Source organism: Magnolia sinica, chromosome 13, assembly GCF_029962835.1.
Source record: "Magnolia sinica isolate HGM2019 chromosome 13, MsV1, whole genome shotgun sequence".
Lineage (NCBI taxonomy): Eukaryota > Viridiplantae > Streptophyta > Magnoliopsida > Magnoliales > Magnoliaceae > Magnolia > Magnolia sinica.
Window position 1 is genome coordinate 65,099,361 of NC_080585.1, and position 25,345 is coordinate 65,124,705.

Here is a 25,345-nt window from a genome sequence, read left to right on the forward strand (position 1 = left end):
AAGAAATCTTTATGCAAAGTTGACCTGGAAAGGGGGCATGATCTACATCTTCAAAGTAATTCATGCCTTGGTCTTTTAATAATCTCTTATACGCGGTGGAGGAATTCATATGCCAAGAATTATGAAGCATGGTTCAGTATGAACGTTTAAGAGTTGTTTTTATATCAAGGCCCAGTTATATGGTCTAATGCGGTAACTTCTCATTGTTCTAGTAATAATATCGCAAGTCTCCGAGTACCAGATCTGATGGAGACAGAGAACAAATGGAATCATCATCAGTAACTTCTATGGCTTTCAGAAAGTTGTTAAATGAAAATTGAAAGAAGTCTTGTCTATTTTTCAGAATCAACAAAAATCTAAGGAAAACTCTATGAAGAAATGCTAAGGAGCACAAACTAGAAAAGACTCAGCGGTTGAACCTTTGGAGCTAGAGATGACATCTACAAAAGCGCGATATAATGAGTAAAGAGTACAACAAATGCGAAGCATGATGACAAGCACAAAGATGAAATGATTAAATCATTATCATATTGCGAATATCACAATCATCCTAAAAAAGAGAAGAAGTTTTCAATATATTTCAAAATTATCAATACTTCATGAAGCTAAATTTATATTGTCTTGAGATACTAATTCCAATTAATTTGGCAGAAAAGACTATCATTCGAAAGCTTGGGTTATACAGATCATGAATAAAGAAGCAATCGAAGAAGTTGTTGCAATAAGAGTATCATTAAAGAACAACTCCCTAGACATAGAGTTCAAAGAAAGAGTTGCCAGAGCTGATCAAAGAGATTGTTGCAGCGGCAGTGGTGTTGAAAGATAGTTCTCTGGTCAAGTTACTCAAAGATGAAGTCGCCACAACTGTTACAGTGGCAAGTTTCAATGAAAAGAGAATTTTATCCTCTTTAGTGAAGCATCCACTCAACACTGCTGACTAGGGGCATTCAAGTCATTCGTTCGAGTGCGATCATTCAAGTCTTCCATTCAAGAATGATCATTCAAGTCTTCCGTTCGAGGGAAATCATTTAAGTCTTCCATTTGAGCGCGAGCATTCCAGTCTTTCAATCGAACGTGATCATTCGATTTGATATCGAAGGAGAAAATGAAAACTTTACCCATGTAGTCTTCCATGCAAGCATAATCACCCAGTCATCCTTCAGTTGCAGTTCATTCAGTTCTTCGGTCGGAGGAATATCGATACTCCATTTAATTTCAGGAATCAATTAAAGAAGGATTGAGGGGGCATTTGTTAAGGCACAAAAAATATTCCATCTCATTGCATATCCATTGCATTGGTCAGAAAATTCCATGGTACAGATCCTTCTCAGGGTTGTGCACTCCTTATTTTGGAGTGAAGAGGGTATTTTGGTAAAAATGAGTGAATGTAGGTATTTTGGTTTTTAAAAAAAGCAGTGAAGAGGGTATTTTGGTAAAAATGAGTGAATGTGAGTATTTTCGTAAAAAAACAGTGAAAGGGTATTTTAGTAAAAATGAGTGAAGGTGGTATTTTAGTAAATTAAAAAAAAAGCAATGAAGAGGGTATTTTAGTAAAAAAAAGCAGTGAAGTGGGTATTTTAGAAAAAAAGCAATGAAGGGGGTATTTTGGTAAAAATGAGTGAAGTGGGTATTTTACTAAAAATGAGTGAAGTGGGGGTATTTTGGTAAAAATGAGTGAATGCGGGTATTTTTGTAAAAAGCAATGAGTGGGGGTATTTTGGTAAAAAAAAGTAAAGAGGGTATTTTGGTAAAAAAGGGTGTATGGGTGTTATTTTAATGGAGAAGGGATGTACACCACTATTTAAGGAAAAGTGGTTGAACACCACTATGTAAGGAAAGATGGTGGAAGTTGTATGAAGAAAGAAGTGGTGGTGATCACTACTACATAAGGGAAGGATGCCTGTAAATACCCCTGCCCACGCCACATTTAGGGGGTTGGTTGGCTAGAAAACAAGAAAGAAGGAAGGTAAGAGAGGGAGAGAGGAAAAACTATTACACAACCCGCGCAATTAGAAAAGCTATTGCGCGACCCACACAATGGGAATAGGAGAAGTCCCATGCGCCACATGTTGTGGAGCTCTATTTGGAAGGAAACTCTCTTGTGTGACCCGCGCAATGGGAATGGGAGAAGTCCCATGCGCCACATGTTGTGGAGCTCTATGTTGAAGGAAATTCTCTTATGCGACCCACGCAACGGAAATGGGAAAGGTCTCATGCGCCACATGCTATGGAGTTTTGGCCTAAAGGAAATTCCTTTGCGCGAACCACGCAACCTCCTCTTAAGAAGGCTTTTAACGCCACTTTGGATGGAAGTGTGTCTTAAGGCAAGGCTTTTAACGCCACTTTTCCTTCTCTCTTGTCCTAAAGGACTCCCTTTTGCGCCACTTTGAGAGGAACTTGTCCTGAGACAAGCCTTTTATTGTCTTAACCAAAACTCCATACGCCACTTCAAGAGGAGTTTGTCTTAAATACATGCTTTTGTTGTCTTAACGGATACTTCATGTGCCACTTCTCTCTCCTTTGTCCAAACACAGGCTTTTGTTGTTTTAATGGATACTCCAAGGATGTTCGCTCCACATTTCAAGGGATGTGCGCTCCACCTTTAGAGGAAAATGAAGGAAATATGAAGTACATGAAAAGAAGTTCCAAGAGAAAGATAGTCCGTCCGTATGATTGGAAGGATGATCAGAACCTATCGCACAGCTAGATCAAGAGTTTCAAGTCCGCACAACCTGTCCACCTTGACGATGAACATCAAAAGCGTCGAAATGCTGCCAAAATTGCCATTGGGCTATCTTCTATTTCATTTATTACATTTCATGGGAATCCGAGGATGTAAATGAACTCAAAATGAATAGATATATTATGATCATTGTTCTCTCATTCTTTCTATGTTAACATTGAATGAAATCCCCCAAATCAAACGCATTTGCTTTCTTATCGAAACACTTGTGGAGCTCATAGAACTTTTCCAGCATCACATAGTGCCAAGTCGGTGGTGTGCCCTACTCTACCCAATCCAATTTGGACACAGATTGCTTGCTAAGGGAGCGGATCAGGTGCTACCCTGCCTCACCCAAGACGATGTACTTATTATGGGAGCCACCTTAACTATGTATTCCGTATCCATGTCATACATCTGTTTCTCCATATTATTTGAGGGAATGAGCCAAAAAATGGAGAAGATCCACGTCTTATATGGACCTGTAGAAAACAATGGTGATTGAATACCCCACCATTTATAACTTCATAGAGCCCACTGTTTATTTCTTCATTAAGCCATGGTTGCAAATGAGCACTTTTGGGCTCCCAGTAAGTCCAATATAAACCAATCATTGATGTTCCCATCCCTTAAAATGTTGGCCTTTTTATTAATCTTCAAATGAGTTTTAGCCGTCTTCAATTTGTGTAAGCGAAGTTTATGGTTTGATTGTCCAAACCATTCATTTAATGTGCCTCACAAATTCTCCAGATCACTGGATCTAGGTTTCAAAATTTTAACAGTGTTACAACTACACACCTAATGGCACTCACCCCACCATGATGGAATTTCATTACAATGGGTACTCAAACCCATGCCCTTGTGTTGAAACTTTTGTGAGTCTACCAGTATATACATGTCAAGGTATGGTGGAGTTAGATGGGAGGCATCCACAATCTTCCTAATTCCATTACTTCATATCAACATCCACCTTTATTATGGGCCCACTTTTGCACACTGGGCCACTTAGATATTGCACATAATGGAAAATTAGACCTTATGAAATTTCTTGCCAAGTGAAGGATGTCACTACAAATCATAGTAAATGAGTCCATATCAATAACATCAGTGTATCCTACAAGTTACTTGTAGGCCCCACAGTGCATAAGGCACAATCTAATAATCAAACCATGTAGGCCCCATGGTGGATAAGGTACAATCTAATAATCAAACCCAGGAAAAAATGCAAACCATTGCATTGTGGAAAAGTAAAGTGAAAAATGGTCAACGGATATGAAAAACCCCAATGGGTATCTTCTCCACTTGCTAATCACAGGGAAGTCCTTCCACGCATAAAGAATAATACATCATGCCTCATCATGGTTCTTAGACTTGGATGAGTCCGATGTTACTCATCCCAGTCGACATGGATTCGGTAGCATATGATTGGTTTGATCCCACAACTCAACCCTTGAGTCACCACCAACTCAGATGAGTCGAGTTGATTCAACCTTGACTAAGCGAGTCCCAACTCAACTCATGAACAAAAATGTTATAATCCAAGTCATTGAGTTCATTAACCATATATCCACAACTGTTACAATTGAAATGGAGAGGGAAATGTTAAAGACAATTATTTCGTAGGGCCATTAATTTTGTTCTAAGTAGTAGTTCGTATGATTTAGGCTATGGGTATGGTGGACATTCTTTAGATGCCCATTTCCCTAGATATCCCACATCGGAAGATCCAAGTCACAAATCTTAGGTGAATGTTCAATACTCCCAGCCACCCAATTAAAGCTCATCAACTCAACTATTATTTTTAAATTCTAAACCATTGGGAGAATTAATTGATCAGAGTAGAGTAAATTTGATCCCTGTTTTAAAAAGAGGTCCATGATCTAGCTTGTGGGAATGACTTTAGATGCATGTCAAGCTATACTAGACTAATTAGGCAACAACTAGTCTTAGTGGATCTCTTGTTCTAGCATCAATATCCATCCCTACTGTGGGCCCATTTTTGCATGTTGTGGCACTAGGACATTAGGACATTGTAAATCATGGTTCATCAGGACTGTGAAAACTCTGGCATTTATTGTGATATTGTAGATGGTCCTACCATTTTGCATAAACCAAGACTTATAGCATACTCTTTAATAAGATGAAAGTTTATATTGCACCATAACGTGGATGGTATTACTCGTAGGCCCCACAGTGGATAAGGCACAATCCAATAATCAAACCCAATTAAACATGCAAACCACTGCACCGTGTAAAAGTAAGAAGAAAAATGGTCATTAGATATGAAAAACCCCATTTGGTATCTTCTCCACTTCCTAATCACAAGGAAATCCTTCTATGCATAGAGAATAATACATCATGCCTCATCATGGATATCAGACTTGGATGAGTCCGATGGGACTCATCCTAGTCAACATGGATTCGGTAGCATATGATTGGTTTGATCCCACAACTCACGCCCTGAGTCACCACCAACTCAGGTGAGTCGAGTTGATTCAGCCCTAACTGAGCGAATCCCAACTCAACTCATGAACGAAAATGCTATAATCCAAGTCATTGAGTTCGTTAACCATATACCCACAACTATTAAGATTGAAATGGAAATGAAAATATTAAAGACAATTGTTTAGTAGGGCCAGTGATTTTGTTCTAAGTAGTGGTTCATATGATTTAGGCTATGGGTATGATGGACATTATTTAGATGTCCATTCCCTAGATATCGCGCATCGAAAGATCCAATCCACAAATCTTAGGAATGTTCAATACTCCTAGCCACCCTATTGAAGCTCATCAACTCAACTATTATTTTCAAATTCTAAAACCATTAAGAGAATCAATTGATCAGAGTAGAATAAATTTGATCCTTGCTCTAAAATGAGGCCCATGATTTGACCATTGGGAATGGCTATAGATGCATGTCAAGCTATACTGGACTAATTAGGCAACATCTAGTCTTGGTGGATCTCTTGTTCTAGCATCAATATCCATCCCTGCTATGGGCCCATTTTTGCATGCTGGGGCACTAGGACATTAGGACATTGTAAATCATGGCACATCAGGACTTTGTGAATACTCAGGCATAGTTTACCGGATTTCTACATATATATCTTTGAAGACTAGTACTCTATATTAGTAAAAGTGTTATACCTTACACGCTAGGATGGATGAACGGCTGCAATTCAAGTCAGCGTCAAGCAATCAACAAATGAATGGGCCCAATACTCCTTTAGTGACATCATTGTCATGACCCCACCATTTCGAGAATGAAGACTTATAACACAGTCTTTTATGAGCTGAAAGTATATATGTTGCCTACATTAATAACATAACATGATCGCATTTATGTGCTTTCAAGCATGTGTTTTATCCATGCTATCGATCCATTTTTTCTAGCTCATTTTAGGTAGCAAGATAGATCCAAATCTCTAGTGGGCCAAACAACATGAAATATTTGTGATTGAACGTTGACCATTAAAAGCTTTATAGGGCATGGATGGTGGGAATGGTTGTACATGGAAGTCAAGGTATAGTGGACTTACATGGGTGACATCCACACTTCCTCGGTCCATTGCTCTAGTATCAACATCCACCTCTATTATGGGCCCACTTTTGCAAACTGGGCCATTTAGACATTCATATGATGGAAAATCAGGACCTTATGAAATTTCTTGCCTAGTGTACTGTAGGTGATTGATACAAATCATAGTAAATGAGTCCATATCAGAAACATCAGCGTATATGACAAGGCCCGTTGTCCAGATGACAAACAACTATGATTTAAGACATAAGTCAAGATGCTACCATTTGAATGGGGCCATGCCCATTTATTGTGATCTTATAGACAGTCCTACCATTTGTCATAAACCAAGACTTATAGAATACTCTTTAATAAGATGAAAGTTTATATTGCACTATAATGTCGATGGTATTACTTGTAGGCCGCACAATGGGTAAGGCATGATCCAATAATCAAACCCGGACAGGAACAAATGCAGATCACTTAATTGCGGAAAAGTAGAGTAGAAAATGTTCACCAGAAAAGCAAAAACCCCATTTCTCAGCTTTTTCACTGTGTGATCCTGGGAAAGTCCTTGCATGTGTAAGGAATAATACATCATACCTCATCATGGTTTTAAGACTCAAATGAGTCTGCTGTGACTCATCCAAGTGGACTTGGATTTTAACACGTTGGGGCACTAGGACATGCAAATCATGGCACATCAGGACCCTACGATTACTTTTGTAGAGTGGACGAATTTTCTTCATATCTTTGTAAACTAGTCTATAGTAGTAAAAATTGTGTATCTTACAAGCCACTATTCATGAACAGCTATGATTCAAGTCAAAGTCAAGTAGTCAACATTTGAATGGGCCCAATATTACTTTAGTGCCATCATTGTCATGGCCCCACCATTTCCAAACGAAGATGTGTAATACACACTCTTTAATAAGATCAAATTAAGCATATAGGTGGCATGCATTATAGCATAACATGACCACATTTATGGACTTCCAAGCAGTCGAATTCACAGGCCCCATTGGTAAGTCACAACTGAATTATCAATCTCATGGGGAAATGAGGAGGAAAAGTAATGAAAAAATGACAATCAGATGAGCAAAACCTCATTTTGTGTCTTTCTTACCGTCTACTCTTGAGAAAGTCTTTGGACACGTAGGAACTAGATCTGATGTAAAACGGTAAAGAAAGACTACTTCCGTTGAAAACTTCCTTGAGGCTAAAAAAGTTTTGGATCAAGCTGATATTTGAGTTTTCCGTAGATGCAAGTATGTGTCACCTAATCAATAAGTTGAATGTCAGATAAACATTACCGTGCACCATAAAATGTTTTTAATGGTAGGAGTTACAACCCCACTTCTTCTAGTGGTGTGGTGCACCTGAGATATGGATCTACCTCATTTATTGTTTTTGGACTCATACCTTAAAATGAACTGGCAAAATGGATAAAATAGATACATCCTTGTGGGGCTCACCGAACTTTTCCAGCATCACATAATGCCATGTCGGTGGTGTGCCCTACTCTACCCAATCCAATTCGGACACGGATTGCCTGCTAAGGTGCAACCTTGCCTCACCTAAGACAGTGTACTTATTGTGGGAGCTATCTTGATTATGTATTATGTATCCATGCCATACATCTGTTTCTCCAGATTATTTGAGGGAGTGAGCCAAAAAATGGAGAAGATCCACGTCTTAGATAGACCTGTAGAAAACAATGGTGATTGAACACCCCACCATTTACAACTTCACAGGGCCCACTATTTATTTGTTCGTTAAGCCATGGTTGCAAATAAGCACTTTTGGGCCCCTAATAAGTCCAACATAACCAATCATCGATGTTCCCATCCCTCAAAATGTTGGCCTTTTTGTTAATCTTCAAATGAGTTTTAGCCGTCTTCAATTTGTGTAAGCGGAGTTCATGGTTTGATGGTCCAAACCATTCATTTAATGTGCCTCACTGATTCTCCAGATCACCAGATCTAGGATGTTAAATTTTAACGGTGTTGCAACTACACACCTAATGGCACTCACCCCACCGTAATGGAATTTCATTAAAATAGGTACTCAAACCCATGACCTTGTGTTGAAACTTTTGTGAATCTACCATCGAAGCATGAGTAAGAACTCATGCTGTATATGCATGTCGAGTTATGGTGGACTTAGATGGGAGGCATCCACAATCTTCCTGAGTCCATTACTCTCATATTAACATCCACCTTTATTATGGGCCCACTTTTGCAGACTGGAGCATTTAGATATTGCATATAATGGAAAACTCAGACCTAATGAAATTTCTTGGCTAGTGAAGGAGGTTACTACAAATCATTGTAAATGAGTCCACATCAGTAACATCAGTGTATCTTACAAGTTACGTTGTCCAAACGATTGTGATTTAAGTCATAAGTCAAGATGCCACCATTTGAATGGGGCTATGTCCATTTATTGTGATCTTGTAGACAATCCTACCATTTGGCATAAACCAAGACTTATAACATACTCTTTAATAAGTTGAAAGTTTATATTGCACCATAAAGTAGATGGTATTACTCGTAGGACCCACAATGGATAAGTCACAATCCAATAATCAAACCCTGAAGGCCCCACGGTGGATAAGGCACAATCCAATAATCAAATCTAATTAAAAATGCAAACCACTGCATCGTAGAAAAGCAAAGTGAAAATTGGTAATTAGATCTGAAAAACCCCATTCGGTATCTTCTCCACTTCCTAATCACAAAGAAATCAATCCATGCACAGAGAATAATACATCATTCCTCATTATGGTTCTCAAACTTCGATGAGTCTGATGTGACTTGTCCCTATCAACATGGTTTCGATAGCATATGATTGGTTTGATCCCACAACTCACCACCTGAGTCACCATTAACTCAAGTTAGTCAAGTCGATTCAGCCCTAACTCAGGGAGTCCAAACTCAACTAATGAATGAAAATGTTATAATCCAAGTCATTGAGTTCCTTAATCATATACCCACAACTACTACAAATGAAATAGTGATTTTATTCTAAGTAGTGGTTCGTATGATTTAGGCTATGGGTATGGTGGACATTCTTTTGATGCTCATTTCTCTAGATATCCCACATCAAAAGATCCAAGCCACAAATCTTAAGTGAATGTTCAATACTCCTAGCTACCCAATTGTAGCTCATCAACTCAACTATCATTTTCAAATTCTAAAACCATTAAGAGAATCAATTGATCAGAGTAGAGTAATTTTGATCTCTGCTCTAAAATGAGGCCCATGATTTGACCATTAGGAATGGCTATAAATGCATGTCAAGCAATACTGGACTAATTAGGCAACATCTAGTCTTGGTAGATCTCTTGTCCTAGCATCAATATCTATCCCTGCTATGGGCCCATTTTTGCGTGCTGGGGCACTAGGACATTAGGACATTGCAAATCATGGCACATCAGGACTCTGTGAATACTCAGGCATAGTGTACTAGATTTCTACATATATATCTTTGAAGACTAGTACTCTGTATTAGTAAAAGTGGTATACCTTACACATCGGGATGGATGACTGGCTACAATTCAAGTCAGCGTCAAGCAATCAAAAAATGAATGGGCCCAATACTCCTTTAGTGACATCATTGTCATGACCCCACCATTTCGAGAACGAAGACTTATAACAGTCTTTAATGAGTTGAAAGTATATAGGTTGCATACATTAATAACATAACATGATCACATTTATGTGCTTTCAAGCATGTGTTTTATCCATGCTGTCCATCCATTTTTCTTGCTCATTTTAGGGAACAAGATAGATCCAAATCTCTGGTGGGCCAAACCACATGAAATATTTGTGATTGAACATCCACCATTAAAAGCTTTATAAGGCATGGATGGTGGGAATGGCTATACATGCAAGTCAAGGTATAGTAGACTTATATGGGTGGCATCCACACTTCCTCGGTCCATTGTCCTAGTATCAACATCAACCACTATTATGGGCCCACTTTTGCAGACTGGGCCATTTAGACATTCATATGATGGGAAATTAGGACCTTATGAAATTTCTTGCTTAGTGTAGTGTAGGTGATTGATATAAATCATAGTAAATGAGTTCATATTAGTAACATTAGCGTATATGACAAGGCACATTGTGACGACTGTGATTTAAGGCAAGTCAGGATGCTACCATTTGAATGGGGCCATCCCCGACAGCTTTTAGCCATCGCAAGGTCCGTTGGGAGGTGCGTGGGCATTTCTTGCCAATGGATTAAAACCGTCGGCGTTTTTGACAGCTAAAACCGTCATCGTTTCCGACGGCTAAGGTCGACGGCCAAAACCGTCGGTGTTTTCGACAATTTTTTTGCTTTTGGCAATTCTCATTAATTAAAAAAATGGAAATTAATTGAATTTGGATGATATATATATTTGATATCTTCCTTTTCTATTGTGTAGACTTACCTTCTCAAATAGGTTGGTTCGTTCAGGGCTTTGGAGAAATGGGTATATCTAGTTTTGGATGTGTATGTATCTAGTTAACGCACACATCTAAAACTAGATATACCCATTTCTCTAAAGCCCTGAACGAACCAACCTATTTGAGACGGTAAGTCTACACAATAGAAAAGGAAGAAATCAAAATCAAATATATCATCCAAATTCTAAATATTTGGATTGGATATATGCTTAAAATAAAAATTTTAAAAAAAAAAGAAAAAAAAGATATATATATATATATAAGCTTTAGATATCATAGAAAGCCTTGTATAAATTTTAAAGTCATACCAAAGTGGCAAGATCAACCCCACTTAGATTTTCACATGCCTTGCTCCGTCCAATGACATCCAAATCCACATCAGCAGTAAGGCTTCTTCTGAGCATGAAGATTGTTCTTGGATGCATATGTGTGATCCATAGCTCGAGCTCTGCCATGCCACCATCTGCACATCCATCTCCCATTTAGACGTGTGTCTTTGCTCTCTTTATTTCTTGTACTTGCTTCTCTCTGCTGTGGGAAAAAAAAAGGGACAGATTATGATCCATGCCAAAGGTATCCCTGCAAATATGTATTACAAAATAAAATTTATATGCATTGTTGTGACTTAAAAAAATAAAGAACAACTAGTGTCTGCTGTCAAACTTAAATATTTTGAAAAAAAAGAAATACCACTGACCTAAAAACCAACAAATTCGGTGAGAGTTAATTGATGTCATCAATGAATACCACGATCAGCAGCCATGTCAACCAATGTCTTTTGCTTGATCTCCCACACAGTCCTGATATTATCATATTGAAATATTATTTTTTCATGCAAATGAAATAAATGCAACATTTTCCAACACAGACTATAGAGAAGGACTATATCCTTACTTATAAATAGCTTTCAGGTCATCTGGAATTTCAGGGATACTGAGAACTGAACCATTCTCATATATTATCTTGTTCTTAAGAGCAGGAGACCAAAGACCCATCTCAGTCAAGTCATGAAGTAGGTGCTTATTCACGACAACAAACTCACCACTTTAAGATGAAGAAACATTAGATGGCTAACCTTGCATGAATGCTCTTTGAAAGGCAACGGTGATATTGTTGACGAAAAAGGAAACAATCCTTAGAACCCTACGACTGTAGATATTTGAGGTATATGGCTCAAAGCACTCATTGTTGCCAAGAATCTGGCTGGTTGAGGTAGTGGGCATAGAAGCTACATGAAGGGAGTTCCTCACTCCATTCTCAGAGATCATTTCTCTTAGGGCGTCCCAGTTCCAACGATCAGATGGAATCGCATCCCACATGTCAGGTTGAAGAATTCCCTGCACATTGCAATGACTGCCTAAGAAAGTATGCAAGCAAGTGAACCAGTCTTTCTCATATTGGCCTGCATAAGAATACATGTTGGACCAGAAATATAACAAGACAATAGAAAAAAGACCATTCATTTCATTTAGTAACCTTCAAGCCCCATGGATGTAACCTTAAGGCTCCATGCATGTATCTTAAAGCCTTATCCCAACTAATTGGGATCAACTACATGAATCCTTTTCTACTAGATAGAAGTCAGATAGAAAGCAAAACCAAGGTAGGTCACAAAATCCTTCTAGAAAAGGAAAGCATCTAGGCGAGATGTTTTCCATGTAAAATAATAATAATAATAATAATAATAATAGTAATAATAGGATGTCAATGTCAATTTGGATACCATGTTATTTCAAAGTACATTATTTCTACAAATGCACACACATGAAAAGAAATGATTTGTATTCTTGTAATTAAGCTTCTACTTTTTTTACACTAACCTTGCTCACAGGACTCCCATGGTAAGTCTCATAAGGCCCTTCTTTTGCAGCAATCTCAGAGGAAGCTTTCAGAGCGCGGTAATATATGGTCTCAAATATGTCTTTGTTCAGCTGCGGAGCCTACACAATAAACCAGCAAACACAATCACAGATCAGTCATTAAATTGATAGAAGATATCAAATGGGATTTCTTAGAAACCTGGTAGTTACCTCTAGTGAATCAAATGGCATGCCAAGCAAGATGAAAGTCTGCAAGACCCTGTACTCCTATACCAATTGGCCCGTGCCGCATATTTGACCTCTTTGCAGTTTCAACAGGGTAGTAATTAACATCAATTATTTTGTTGAGATTTGAGGTAACTATTGCAGCAACCTGTCAGAGAAACACATGAAAAAGCCATATTGGAAACCCAATTTCATTTTTCAAAATGAAAAGCCAATCCTCAGATGAAAAATCCAAGATATTAAAGAAACCTCTCCAAGCTTGTCAAAATCAAAATATCGGCTTCTCGCTCCTCTGCTTCCAACCAGTTTAGATGGGTGTGACTCTATCGGAACACCCTGCAATGCAATAAACAAGCATGCCACAGTTCATTAAGAGTTTAAAAATAAAAATAAAAAATAAAAATAAAATACAAAACAAAAAACAAAAAAAAAACATATGTGACCTTTTAATGCAACAAATGCAGAACATCAACACAAAATACCTTCTCCCTAACAAATCGTGGTAAAGCAATTGAGGCCAAATTGCAAACTGCAGTTACAGCCCCGTATCACATAGCAGCTCCCACCGTTACCATTACATAAACCACAACCATTTTTTAATACCATGTATATAGTATGATTGCAGCTTTTCTCCAATTATGTAATCCTAAGCTTTGCCATGCCAACATGCATGTACAAGTGCCTGTGAGCAGGCATGTTCCGGTGAGGCCCACCTAATGAACAGCCCAGATCTTGCAAACTTTGTGCCCCCATGCTTAGCACATGTGCCAGTGAGCAGGCATGTTAATCAGCATTTGTTCTTAAACCATGAACTTAATCACACTTACTGATAGTAATTTGCTGAGAGTGTTGTCGATGACGACGAAATAGGCCTCGAGCAACATCTCCAGTTCTTCGATGCGATCACCACCGCTGCTGGATGATCCATGTTTGCTCGAGCCAATAACACTACTCATCGTTTTATCAAGTTTATGAGATATGCTGATCAAACTGACTGGTGAAACCGATGCAAATTTCAACACAGCTGACACAGCAGGAATGCTACTCAGGAAATACGGAACAGTCGATAGATAGGCCTCCATTCTCTCCTTCTGCTTCGTCAGATACATTTCGGCCATGTCCCCATCATCATCCATTAGCTGTTCTATTTCGTCATGGACCTGTAAATCAGATCACAAAGTTTTTGAGTATCATATGACGCTCAATTTTAAGAAACGGCTTTCTTTTTGTACAGCCCAGAAATGGCATTGGTGGGCCCCACCTTTTGGTAATCTAAGCCATTGATGTAGTGGGAATTATGTCACCAATCAGACTATCCTGACCATTTGATGAAAAATAGACTAATTACAACAAATGGTCCACCATATATGAATGATTTGACAGATAGAATGGTGAGCACCTGGATATACAGGTCAGTGGGCCATGCAAAAGCTCGATTGGACAGTGATGATTGACAAACGATAGTTTATGTACATGACTTTTGAACTCTACGAGTTAAGGCAAGGAGATGGCTCTTCTGCTTCCGCGCGCGTTCGAGATTAAGAGTGCTGATTGACGAAGCTAACTCGTCTAGTACTGGATACACATCAATTTCCAGTTCTGTAACTTGCTAAAACGACAGTCATCAGACCAATGGTCTGGATCACACAACAATGAGAAAATGGAAATGCCAAGGCAACTCATGCAAGGAAAGGTGGAGTACACAATTTGAAGCACCCATCGACAGATCATGGCCATTCATTATGTGGGGCTCACTTCAAATGTTCCCTGGCCCAAAAGTAGGTCTGTCCACTAATCAGGTGGGCCACATATATACATAGACTACAGGGAAAGGTCTGATTTCAAGACAAGGAAGTGCACAGCAGGCCCCAGCTAATGAATAGCCTGGATTTTGTACACGTACTCATTTGCAAATAATCAGCTTGCATTTGCTTTAAAATGCCTGTCTTCAAATCTCAGAGACACAAAAGACTAATCATGAATAGTAATCAAGCGTTGAATTTTCATAAGTTAATGTAAATCATATGTTCCATGCATTACGAAAGAAACCACACGTACATTACAAGAATAGTCGGAAGGTTTCCGTGCCAGTTTGAACTGAAGTTACTGAGAAATCCGTTTCCTGAGAATTTGGGGCAAACCCCATAGAAGAGGGCCCATCAGACCAGTGGTCTGGATCACTGAACCATGGGCCACATACAGACAAAATTCATAGGATCAGTCCCCATTCTCTTACCATTTTGATCTTTCTGTGTCTGAAGGCGCCTGCACAGTTCTGATTGGTACTGCACAACAAAGTTGTCCAGAGAGCTCATAAGGATAACCTCATCTGCCGTAATCATGCATCTGATTTGTTCAAGATTGACGACAATCGCCTTCTCCCGGACCAGTATCATGGAAGGATACACAAACAAAGAGTCTAAAAGCTAAAGATCTCTCACAGGCAGATTGCAACGCCTCATTAGAGTGGTCTTATCGAGTGCTAGGATATGCGAGTTCCCATTCCGATCAATCTGTATCCATGACCGACTTCCGTGGCCTCTCTTCTTCAGGCCTGTAAAGCCAAATCCCTGAAATGGAGGCCTCTCTGATGCATCTAGTCTAGCATCAACAGGGAAAGACATTTGTAGCCGAAAAGAAGTTTTGGTTAATACAAATTGATCTGATTTGAATTTTTTTTCCTGTAACTCCTTATTTCAAAAGGATTTCGATTATTGGAACTTCAGACCCTCTTTAACTTGATTTTATCCCACACGCTACATACAAAACAATTTAACGGCATAGATTCCAATTCCAATTTTGCACTGTGTGTCCGTTGTTCAAACAACATACGTATTTGTTGTTTCGACAGCTAAAATCCTTAAAACCATCAAATTCATTTTTGTAGAAACCCCAACGCCTAAAAACCAAACCCATCGAGCAATTTCCCCCAGATTTAGTCATGCAAGGGAACATATGCATCAATTGCTTCAACGATCCAAGCTCTACAAAATTCCACTTTAGTTTATGATATTTCTAAGCTGAAAGGCCTATCTCAACACCCACAAGCTGAATCTTTGATTGATTCTGGCAAAGAAGGAAAAGAAAAAGACCAAAATAAGTAGAATATTCAATTTGTAATTTACTAATTGAAATCCTAAGAACATCAAAACCTATTAACAAAACTAATCTAGAAAATCCATCAACCAATATGAGTACAATAGTCTTTTTTTCTCCTTTCTTTCAATAAGAATTCAAAGAACATCAAAACCTATCAACATGAATCGAACATATTGTTGTCATCGACACTGAAACCCCATATCATCAATCACTATCCTCCCAAAAATTGCTAGAAAATTAACCAAATACACTACACTTTCAACTTATCAAAACCAGAACATCAAAATCACTTAATATACATCCAAAGGCTTCAAAACATCCCAAATTCCTTCACTATTCCAAACCCCAAAAGCTGTAACCCAAATCTTTTATTGGTATCATGCAAGAAACTTGCTAGAAATAACAACCTATCAACCAAAAAAGTGTAGAATAATTGAAAATCTAAACAACAAAATGAATGGATATTCATCAAATAACTTGAAACACCCAAAACTCCATATCTCTCAGCATAAAAATCACTGAAAACAAGTATCCATCACACTAAACTCCCATAGATTTTCATCAAATAATCAAGAACATTTCAAAAACAAATAAAAGTAACCACATGAGATTTCCTTATATACAACAGAAAATATGTACAAGTACTTTGTCTCTAAGTATTCAAAATTCAAAAGAACATCAAAAATCACTCAATGTGCAACAAATAATTAAAAACAGAGAAGAAAAACCAATAAATTCCATTGGGTTTTTGTCCAAAAACACCCGAAAACAAGTACACATCATCCTAATCTATCATTGATTCTCACTATATAATAACACAAACTACAAAAACAGACAAAAGGAGAAGTATTCACATTAGATGTCAATTTATTAACGGAAAACCCATAAAGAACTCCCATGTCTTCAAGTAATCAAAATCTGAAAAGCATTAAAATCAATCAACATGCATCAGATAACTAGAAAAGCCCCTAATTACCTTAGTTCCAATCAAAACACCTGAAAACAAGTACCCGACATCCTGAACTCCGATTGATTTTCATCAAATAAACACAAACTTCAAAAACTAATAAACAAAAAAGTATCTACATGACCACTCCATTTTTCAAATAATCCAAGTACGAAGAACATCTGGGTCAATACATATGCATCAAATTGCTTGAGAACATCCCAAATTCCATTGATTTCGGTCCCAATAAAATAAAATAAAATAAAATAAAAAACCCAGAAACAAGTACCCATCGTCCTAAATTCCCATCAATTAATATAACATGATCACATAAACTTCAAAAACTTCCAAATGCAGAAGTACCCACATGAGATTCCCTTACATGTAACATAAATGATGTGTACAACACTCCATTAATTATGCCAAGTCCAAATAACACTAAAATCAATCAACTAGCATCAAATAACTTGAAATTACCCCAAATTCCATTGGTTTTAGTCCAAGAACACCCAAAAGCAACTACTAATCATCAAAAACTCCCATTGATTCACATCAAGTAATCCCACAAATTTTAAGAATTGATAAATGCAAAAGCACCCACATGAGATTCCATCGTCTAAACCATAAAAAAACTATAATAAATCTGCATAACACTTCATTTTTCAACCAATATGCATCAAACTGCTTAAGAACATCCCAAATTTCATTGGTTTTTCAACCCAAAACAATTGAAAACAACCCACACATCATCCTAAAGTCACAATGATTTTCACCAAATCAAAGAAAGTTCAAAAGGAGAGATACCCATATGAGATTTCCTTCTTGACAATAGAAAAATTATTACAGTAGAATCCAAATGGATTTACATCAAATGATTACATAGACTTTGAAGAACTGATAAATGCAAAAGCCCTCAAATGAGATTCTGTTACATATAATAGAAAAAACCCACATAATACTCCTTTTTTAAACTAATCCAAATCTGATGAACATCGAAATCGAAAAATATGCATAAATTTGCTTCAAAACATCCCAAATTTCATTGATTTTTCAAAAAAAAAAAAAAAAAAAAAAACAACTACACATCTACTAAAATCAAATTGATTTTCACCAAAAAAAATCAAAGAAACTTTAAAAACAGAGATACCCACGTGAGATTCCCTTCTGTAAACAGAAAACTAATTGCAACAGAATCCAAACAGATTCACATCGGTGTAAAATATATATATATCCAGCCAAACCGTATAAATCCTCATTGATTTTCACCAAATAATAATTAAATTTAAAAAATTAAAAAAGAGGTATGCCCATATGAGAGTATAAGAGAAAAATAATCTGCAATAGAATCTAAACCGATTCAAATCTAAATTACCACAAATAACCACACAGACCTCAAGAACTAACAAATGCAAAAGCACCCCACATGAGATTCCCTAAAATATAACATTAAAAAAAATAAAATCAAATAGCACTCTATTTTTACAACAAATCTAAATCCCAAGAACATCAGAATCGACTATTTTCACCTAAAAAAATCATAGAAACTTCAAAAGGAGATATATCCACATGAGATTTCCTTCTGTACAATAGAAAACTAATTTGGAATAGATGCAAAAGAAATATTCAAAAAGCATATACCTCATGAACAAAGAAAATTCGGGATTTTTTCTCTTCTTTTTTAATTTGGAAAGATGAGATCTTCAATCATAGTTGAAAGCGGTCATTGCCAATCCAGCTTCAAGGAAGGAAGAAGTATATGAAATGGACCCCAGACAACATGCCCAACATCACATACGTTTCATTTGGCCCTACAGATAGAAGTTTAAGAAGAAAACCTAGCAAGGAAGGAAGAAGTATACGAAATGGGGGAAATTTCTGTTAGATAGCTTCAAGCTTTCAGTTAACAATGGTGAATCTATGTTATTCTGGGAAGATGAAGGGCTAGGGAACTGTCTTCGAGCAGTCAGGTTAACAATGGCCCCAGTCCGTACCAGAGCCCGACTGTAAGACCCGACCTGAGTTTCTGCATGTGCCTGTGTGTGTGTGTGTGAATATGCATCTCATTTCTTGTAGTCTCACGGTTCTACCGATCGAATTCCGGCGACCTGCGACCCTTGGATTGTGTTTGCAGTCATCCTTGAGTACGGTCACATAGACCCGACTTGGATCGACCCGAGACCTATGGCATCTTGTTTACATCGTCGCTGCAGTTCCAATGACATGTCTTGTGCATCCATCCTACTTATGGATCAAAAGTTATGAGCATTTCATCATGAGGCCCACTTTTTGTGCAATGCAAGTGGGCTACTTCTATGGTACAATTCATATGTCCACCACCCACACACACTACAATTCCATGGAATAAACACTACCCACCTTAGACACTACCCAAGCCTAACCTAAACCCTATGAGCATAGTAATCTCCTCCCATAGCTATGATTACCTTTCTTACAAATCCATCATTACCACCTCCCTACAACTCTCTCTCTCTCTCTCTTCCTTCTCATTTATCTTCTTTCCTTCTTCCTCTCCAACCTCTAGCCCTCCTTCTCCCATTTTTCAGCATTTTTCTCCCTCCTTTCCTCCATCATCTAGCCACCATAGTCCCATCTTGACCATTGAATCTTAAACCTTGGAGCTTGAGATCCCTAGTGATGGTGGAAGCTTGAAAATCTGAGGTTGGTGCTTCTACTAGTGTTGATTTCTCTCCTCTCTCTTATTTCTTTTATTTCTTCATGTATGGGACAAGTGGGATCCACCAATCCATGGTGGAGATCCCATCTAACCCCTTGAATGTGGCCATTGGCCATCCTTCATGCATGTGTCATTCCATGATGGGGTCATCCTCCATGGACCCCATCATGATGTATTTCATAATCTCAGCCCTTCCAAGGTCATCTAGACTTTTGTTTTACGGTGGGGATAGCATCTCCATTTTAGATCCTTATTATGGAGGTCCATGCATGCATAGATCCATAAGATGAGCAATGTATGTTGGTTCTTCCTTGTGTATAAGGGATTTATAGTGGCGAAATCCCTCTTGTATGGCCGATCTCTCTCTCTCTTGTTTTCTCTTTCTATCTATTTCTTTCTCCCAAATATTACTGATTAAGGTGGCCCACCTAATGTGCAAGACACATCCAACCGTCCACCCTTGATGGGACGTCCCCATGTCCCATTTGCTGGACTTGTGGAGATCTACCTTGCTGTCCATTCTCACGTGCAAGGCCTGGGTTGATTGGAAGTACATTCTAGATGTGTGTGGCCCATCTAGGTGGCCACACCTTAATGTGTGTGAGGATTTTTCTTGCTGGACTTTTATTTGTGGGCTGCACTAGGCAGCAATATACCTTGCTGTCCAGAATTTTTTTTACAGGCCTATGTTGCTGATTTTTTTGGGAAGTGCTTGGCCCTCATGTTTGAATTGTTTTTAAAGGATTTGAGGGTGAGTCATTGGAATGTGGACCCCACCCTAATGTATACTAAAAAACACCCCTAACAGCCCCTCTTTAGGACGCCCAAGGGCTAGGCCCAAGGGCCTGGACGGTCTAACATGTGGGACTGTCCAGCCATGTATATGGGCTTGGAAAGCCCCTTTGTGAGCCATGTTTTGGGATGGTGGGCCACTGATGTGGACCCCACCTTGATTTACAGCAGCAAAGGCACCTCTCCCAACCACTTTCCCTTGATTTTTATGGCATGGGCTCACTCCATGGGTGATCCAAAAAGGGGACAGCAACCTGTATTTTCTGCAGCCTTGCTGTCCATAAATTGTATGAATTAAATAAAATACTTTTTCCACTCTAAAAATTATAAAATTTTACAAGGAAGTATCCCTCCCATGATAAGATCCACCTATAAAATTTTTGGGTCAATGGACACCTGTACACACCATGGCAAGGGTGGACCGGCCCGCTACAATGGGATGTTCAAATCAGGCAGTATCTCAGGACAGATTGTTTTCTTAAAATGAATTAAAATATTTCTAGTTGTCCAAAAATCTTTACATTTTGTGTAGGTGTTATCCACCTATGGTAGAACTCACCTACCAAATTTTAGGGTCAACAGGCCCCTGTGTACACCGTGGCAAGGGCTGGACCAACCCACCAAGTTGGGACGTCCAGATTAACCAAATTTTCTAAATAGTCTATTTTATTTAAATTAATTAAAATACTTTTGACTGTCCAAAAATCACAGAATTTTGTGGAGGTGTGATCCACCTATGGGAGGACCATCTTACAATTTTTTAGGGTCATCCTACCTCTGTACTGACCGTGGTACGTTCTGCAAATTTGGGTCAGTTTTGGGCCAAATATCCAGGCCCGTAGGACTACCCACCATGGGACGCCCCTACCTTGGGCTGTTGCTGGGCCTATATTCCAACAGCATGGCCCACTTATAATATGTGTTGTGCATCCCCATCTCATCTGGTGGAACCCACAATGATGTGTGTGGGCCATCAGGGATTAAATATACTATAAAATAATTTTATTGTTGGGTTCCAACCAACCCAGAAAATGGGTGGGCTAGGTTTTGGCAATGGGCCCAATACTGCTACCCATAAGAGTTATTCTGGGGTAGCATGGCCTACCAGATTTGAGGATGGATTAATCTATTATTTTGTCATTTTTCCTTCAGTATTTTTGGGTTTAATTAGGGCTCATCTGAGGCCCACCCAAGTTGGGTTTTATTGCATCATTATATGTGGTTAGTTGCTAGTTCTTTAGGCCTTTTGGACTGAAACTTTCTGGATAGGCCCATTTACTTTTGGGCCTATACTCTTCTACCTATTGTGATGGGTTTATGGGCTATAATATGTGAGTAGTTGGGCCGTTGACTACTCATCAAAATTAACCCTATACTTAGGCAAAAAAGTGAGGCCCAACTCACTAGTATTAAATGTGAAATTGCCCACATGGTTGAACTACTTGGCTACCCATGAGGCCCACACAATATGTGGGCTTATGACCTTTATGGTTAGGCCCAAACCTTGCTTAAGGGCCCACCATATTACCTATGAGTTGGGCTTTGTGTATAGCCCATTGAGCCATGGATTGCTTGGGCCTTGGACCTTACTTTATGCATAGCGAGCTACCTTTGGGACCCAATTGAGGTTAGATGTCCTCCTTGGTGGCCCTAAGGTAGGCCCATAGGGCTCCTTTAGGTGGTTGAAGGTCCACATTAGGCCCTTGATTAGGATTATTTCTTCCTTGGGATCATGACTCTCTTAGCTTGTGGGCCACCCCAAAGTATTGGGCCCCCACTACAGGACTTCCCTTCTTCTTCAAGTATTTGTCTATGTACCTAGACCTTGTCCCTCCTTGGGAAGGAGGAATATTTTATATTCTAAAGGTAGTGCACTTACATCATTGTGACCCATATGCATCATCTGTGTGTATTGATTGCATTGCTTGGTGGTCATAGAGGGATGGAGTTTCTCCCCTTATGCACATTGAGTGCCTGAAGCTGGTGTATGATCTGTATGGGTGACTCATGCATTGGCATCGCATTTCATGATGATACCGCCCTTGCTTTATCAGGAGCTCGCCTCCACAGGGATACTCGTGGATGGTTGAATGCGTGGACACCGAAAATGATACTTGAGCATACCGGGTGCATAGGATGCCCATGGGTGAAATTTTCAAAACTTCCATGGTACCAAAGAACTGGCTCAATGCCATGACCGAGTGAAAACTATGAGCGTACGAGGGCCTCATACTGTTAGGCCGTGACTCCCACTGTCGTGTAGTCGGTTGGGTAGGGATGTGACCTTATATGCCTATGAGGGAAGGCATTATTAGGCTGAGTCTGACCAGCTCATGAAATGGGTCTGCTGCCGTCGAGCCCTGTTGGTGATTGGCTGTCCACAGACGGGTAGTGAAGTCTCTTACGCTCGTTCGACTGTACGGGGTCTGTAGAGCGGCAGTTATCCAGCAGTGTAATGAACCCTGGTGATTTTCTTATGATTGAAAATGTACTTGATATGTGGATTAGATATGAGCACTAACATTACTTTATATCGCATTCGCATCGGTTGTATAAGCCCCTTCATGCATCGCCTTGGTATGGCGTCCAGTACTTATTACATCGTATTCATGATAAGCCTTAGTAAGGCTAATGATATTGTCATTGAGCATGTTCCTCTTCCTGTACTTCCTTCTATTCTTCTGTGCACCATTATCACACACTTTCACCACCCTCTAAGCTTCTATTAGTCTATGCACGATTGATGCATGCAGGTGATCCTAGGTGGGTCTCGTAGCGGTAGAGCTTGAAGTAGAGTTGAGCTTCAGGACCCATGTTGCAAACTTTCCTTTCCTTTCCTTCTTCTATTATCTTATGTATATCCTTTTAGACCTTGTGGATACTTGTAAAAGTTTAAATTCATAGTGGATTTTGTGATGTGTGCCTTGTTATTCTCAGATATACTTGTTATGATCTTGGGTATGCTCATATTGGTAATGATTATACTTTTATGAAAATCCTCCTTGTAAGATCCCAGGATCGGAACCTGACCCAGGAGCCGAGAATGGGGTACTACGGAGGCTGTTGCGGCTAGAACCGGCCATTGGGTTCCTTGTGAGTCTGGTTACCGAGTCTGGGGCGTGAAACCAGCTAAGCGACATGGGTCATTTTACACATGAGCTTAATATCAAGGTCTATCTTGCACACAAGTGTGTGATCCAATCCATTGATCTTGAGAATCCCACCATATAGATGCCTTGGCCCTAAAATTGGGATCGCCCTCACAAATGAACAACATAATCAACAAAAATGTCTGAAGTATAGATAGGATGTATGTGTGGAGCTAGTTACCGAGGGCCATCATGATGAATGTGTTTCATTAGAGCATCGTCTTTCAAATCCAGATTGAAGATTAAGGGTTGGGGAAAGAGAAGCTCACCTATTTGAAGATGATGCTTGGCAACGACGCTCGATGGAAGATAATGCTCGACAACGACGCTCGACGAAAATGGCTTTCGAAAATGATTTTGGATGGAAGATGAAATGTCGCTCACGGAAATCCTCTTTTGGATATGATAATGACTTTAAATCCGAATTCTGTGAGTTTTCCATTATTTATAACACAAGCTATATTAACAGTCTTACATACATGGGACCATTTTCTAGATGGTTAAGATTATATTATATAATAAAACTATAAATATTTACCATTTACAACTAGACCGATTATTTGGATGGTCTGGATAACTCTAAATCTTTGCAACTATTGTTATGAATAAGTCACCATTATTTTAAATCAAATAAAAACTCACATTATTTTAAATTAAATACAAAGCGGTAACTTGAGCTTTGGATTTGGTATGGCTCTGTGAGCGCCACCATGATCGATTTGTTTCATCCATGCCGTCCATCCATTTCTTAACATGATTTTATCATTGATCCCAAAAAAATGAGGCTAAACTAAAGCTTGGGTGGACCCCACAATGCGAAAAACATAGTGGTTGGATGTCCACTGTTAAAAAAAATGGTTTCGCCGACGGCTTATTTGGTTTTGGCTATGGCTAAAATCTGTAGTCATATCCAACGGCTAAAATCCATTAGGAAAACCTTTTAAGATCCGTCGGCTTTGCCCTATTTTTTGGTAGTTAAGGCATGATCCAATAATCAAACCAAGTTAGGAACAAATGCAAATCACTTGATTGTGGAAAAGTAGAGTAGAAAATGTTCATCAAAAAAGCAAAAACCCTATTTCTCAGCTTCTTCACTGCATGTTCCTGGGAAACTCCTTGCATGTGTAGGGAATAAGACATCATACCTCATCATGGTTCTAAGACTCAGATGAGTTTGCTGTGACTCATCCAAGTGGACTCGGAATTTTACATGCTGGGGCACTAGGACATGCAAATCTTGGCACATCAGGACCCTATGATTACTCTTGCAAAGTGTACAAATTTTCTTCATATCTTTGTAAACTAGTCTATATTAGTAAAAACTGTATAACTTACAAGCCACTATGCATGAACAACTATGATTCAATTCAAAGTCAAGCAGTTAAAATTTGAATGGGCCCAATATTACTTTAGTGCCATCATTGTCATGGCCCTACCATTTCCAAACGAAGACATGTAATACACACTCTTTAATAAGCTCAAAGCATATAGGTGGCATGCATTGATAGCATAACATGACTACATTTATGGACTTTCAAGCAGTTGAATTCACAGGCCCCATTGGTAAGTCACAACTGAATTATCAATCTCATGGGGAAATGAGTAGTAAAAGTAAAGTGAAAAAAAATGACAATCAGATGAGCAAAACCTCATTTTTTTTGTCTTTCTTACAGTCTACTCTTGAGAAAGTCTTTGGACATGTAGGGACTAGATCTGATGTAAAACGGGTAAAGAAAGACTCAATGGAGGGTCTACAAATTTAGGTTGAAGGGACCTGATTACAAAAATGGCCTAAACACACTATAGATTCAGATGGCTACTATTGGAAAGCTATTAATGAGATCTACAACATGGAAATGGGCAAAGTCAGTTTCCCCTGAGAGATTAAATAAATAAATAAATAAAAGAAGGTTATTTCTATGTCAA

The 25,345-nt window shown here is 38.8% G+C and overlaps 1 protein-coding gene and 1 long non-coding RNA gene across 2 annotated transcripts; both read right to left on the bottom strand.

Annotated features, from left to right (window-relative positions):
* Positions 1–12,628: 12,628 nt before the first annotated feature.
* On the bottom strand, positions 12,629–13,874 carry LOC131224299 (magnesium transporter MRS2-1-like). The gene is made up of 2 exons (XM_058219822.1): positions 13,566–13,874; positions 12,629–12,886 (listed from the first exon to the last, which is right to left on the bottom strand). The coding sequence occupies exons 1-2, from the start codon at positions 13,872–13,874 to the stop codon at positions 12,734–12,736; spliced, it is 462 nt and encodes a 153-aa protein (XP_058075805.1). The 3' UTR covers positions 12,629–12,733.
* A 146-nt stretch (positions 13,875–14,020) lies between these two features.
* LOC131223820 (uncharacterized) lies at positions 14,021–18,581 on the bottom strand. The gene is made up of 3 exons (XR_009160716.1): positions 18,422–18,581; positions 14,975–15,804; positions 14,021–14,375 (listed from the first exon to the last, which is right to left on the bottom strand). It is a non-coding gene; the product is annotated as an uncharacterized LOC131223820 (long non-coding RNA).
* Positions 18,582–25,345: the final 6,764 nt, after the last annotated feature.

Bases quoted from the DNA above. Each gene is read 5' to 3' on its own strand.
- LOC131224299 (XM_058219822.1), bottom strand. From the start codon at position 13,874: ATGGATGATGATGGGGACATGGCCGAAATGTATCTGACGAAGCAGAAG. The intron at 12,887-13,565 runs GTAAGTGTGATT...TTTCTCTGACAG, and splicing joins CTCTCAGCAAATTACTATCA to GTTGCTGCAATAGTTACCTC.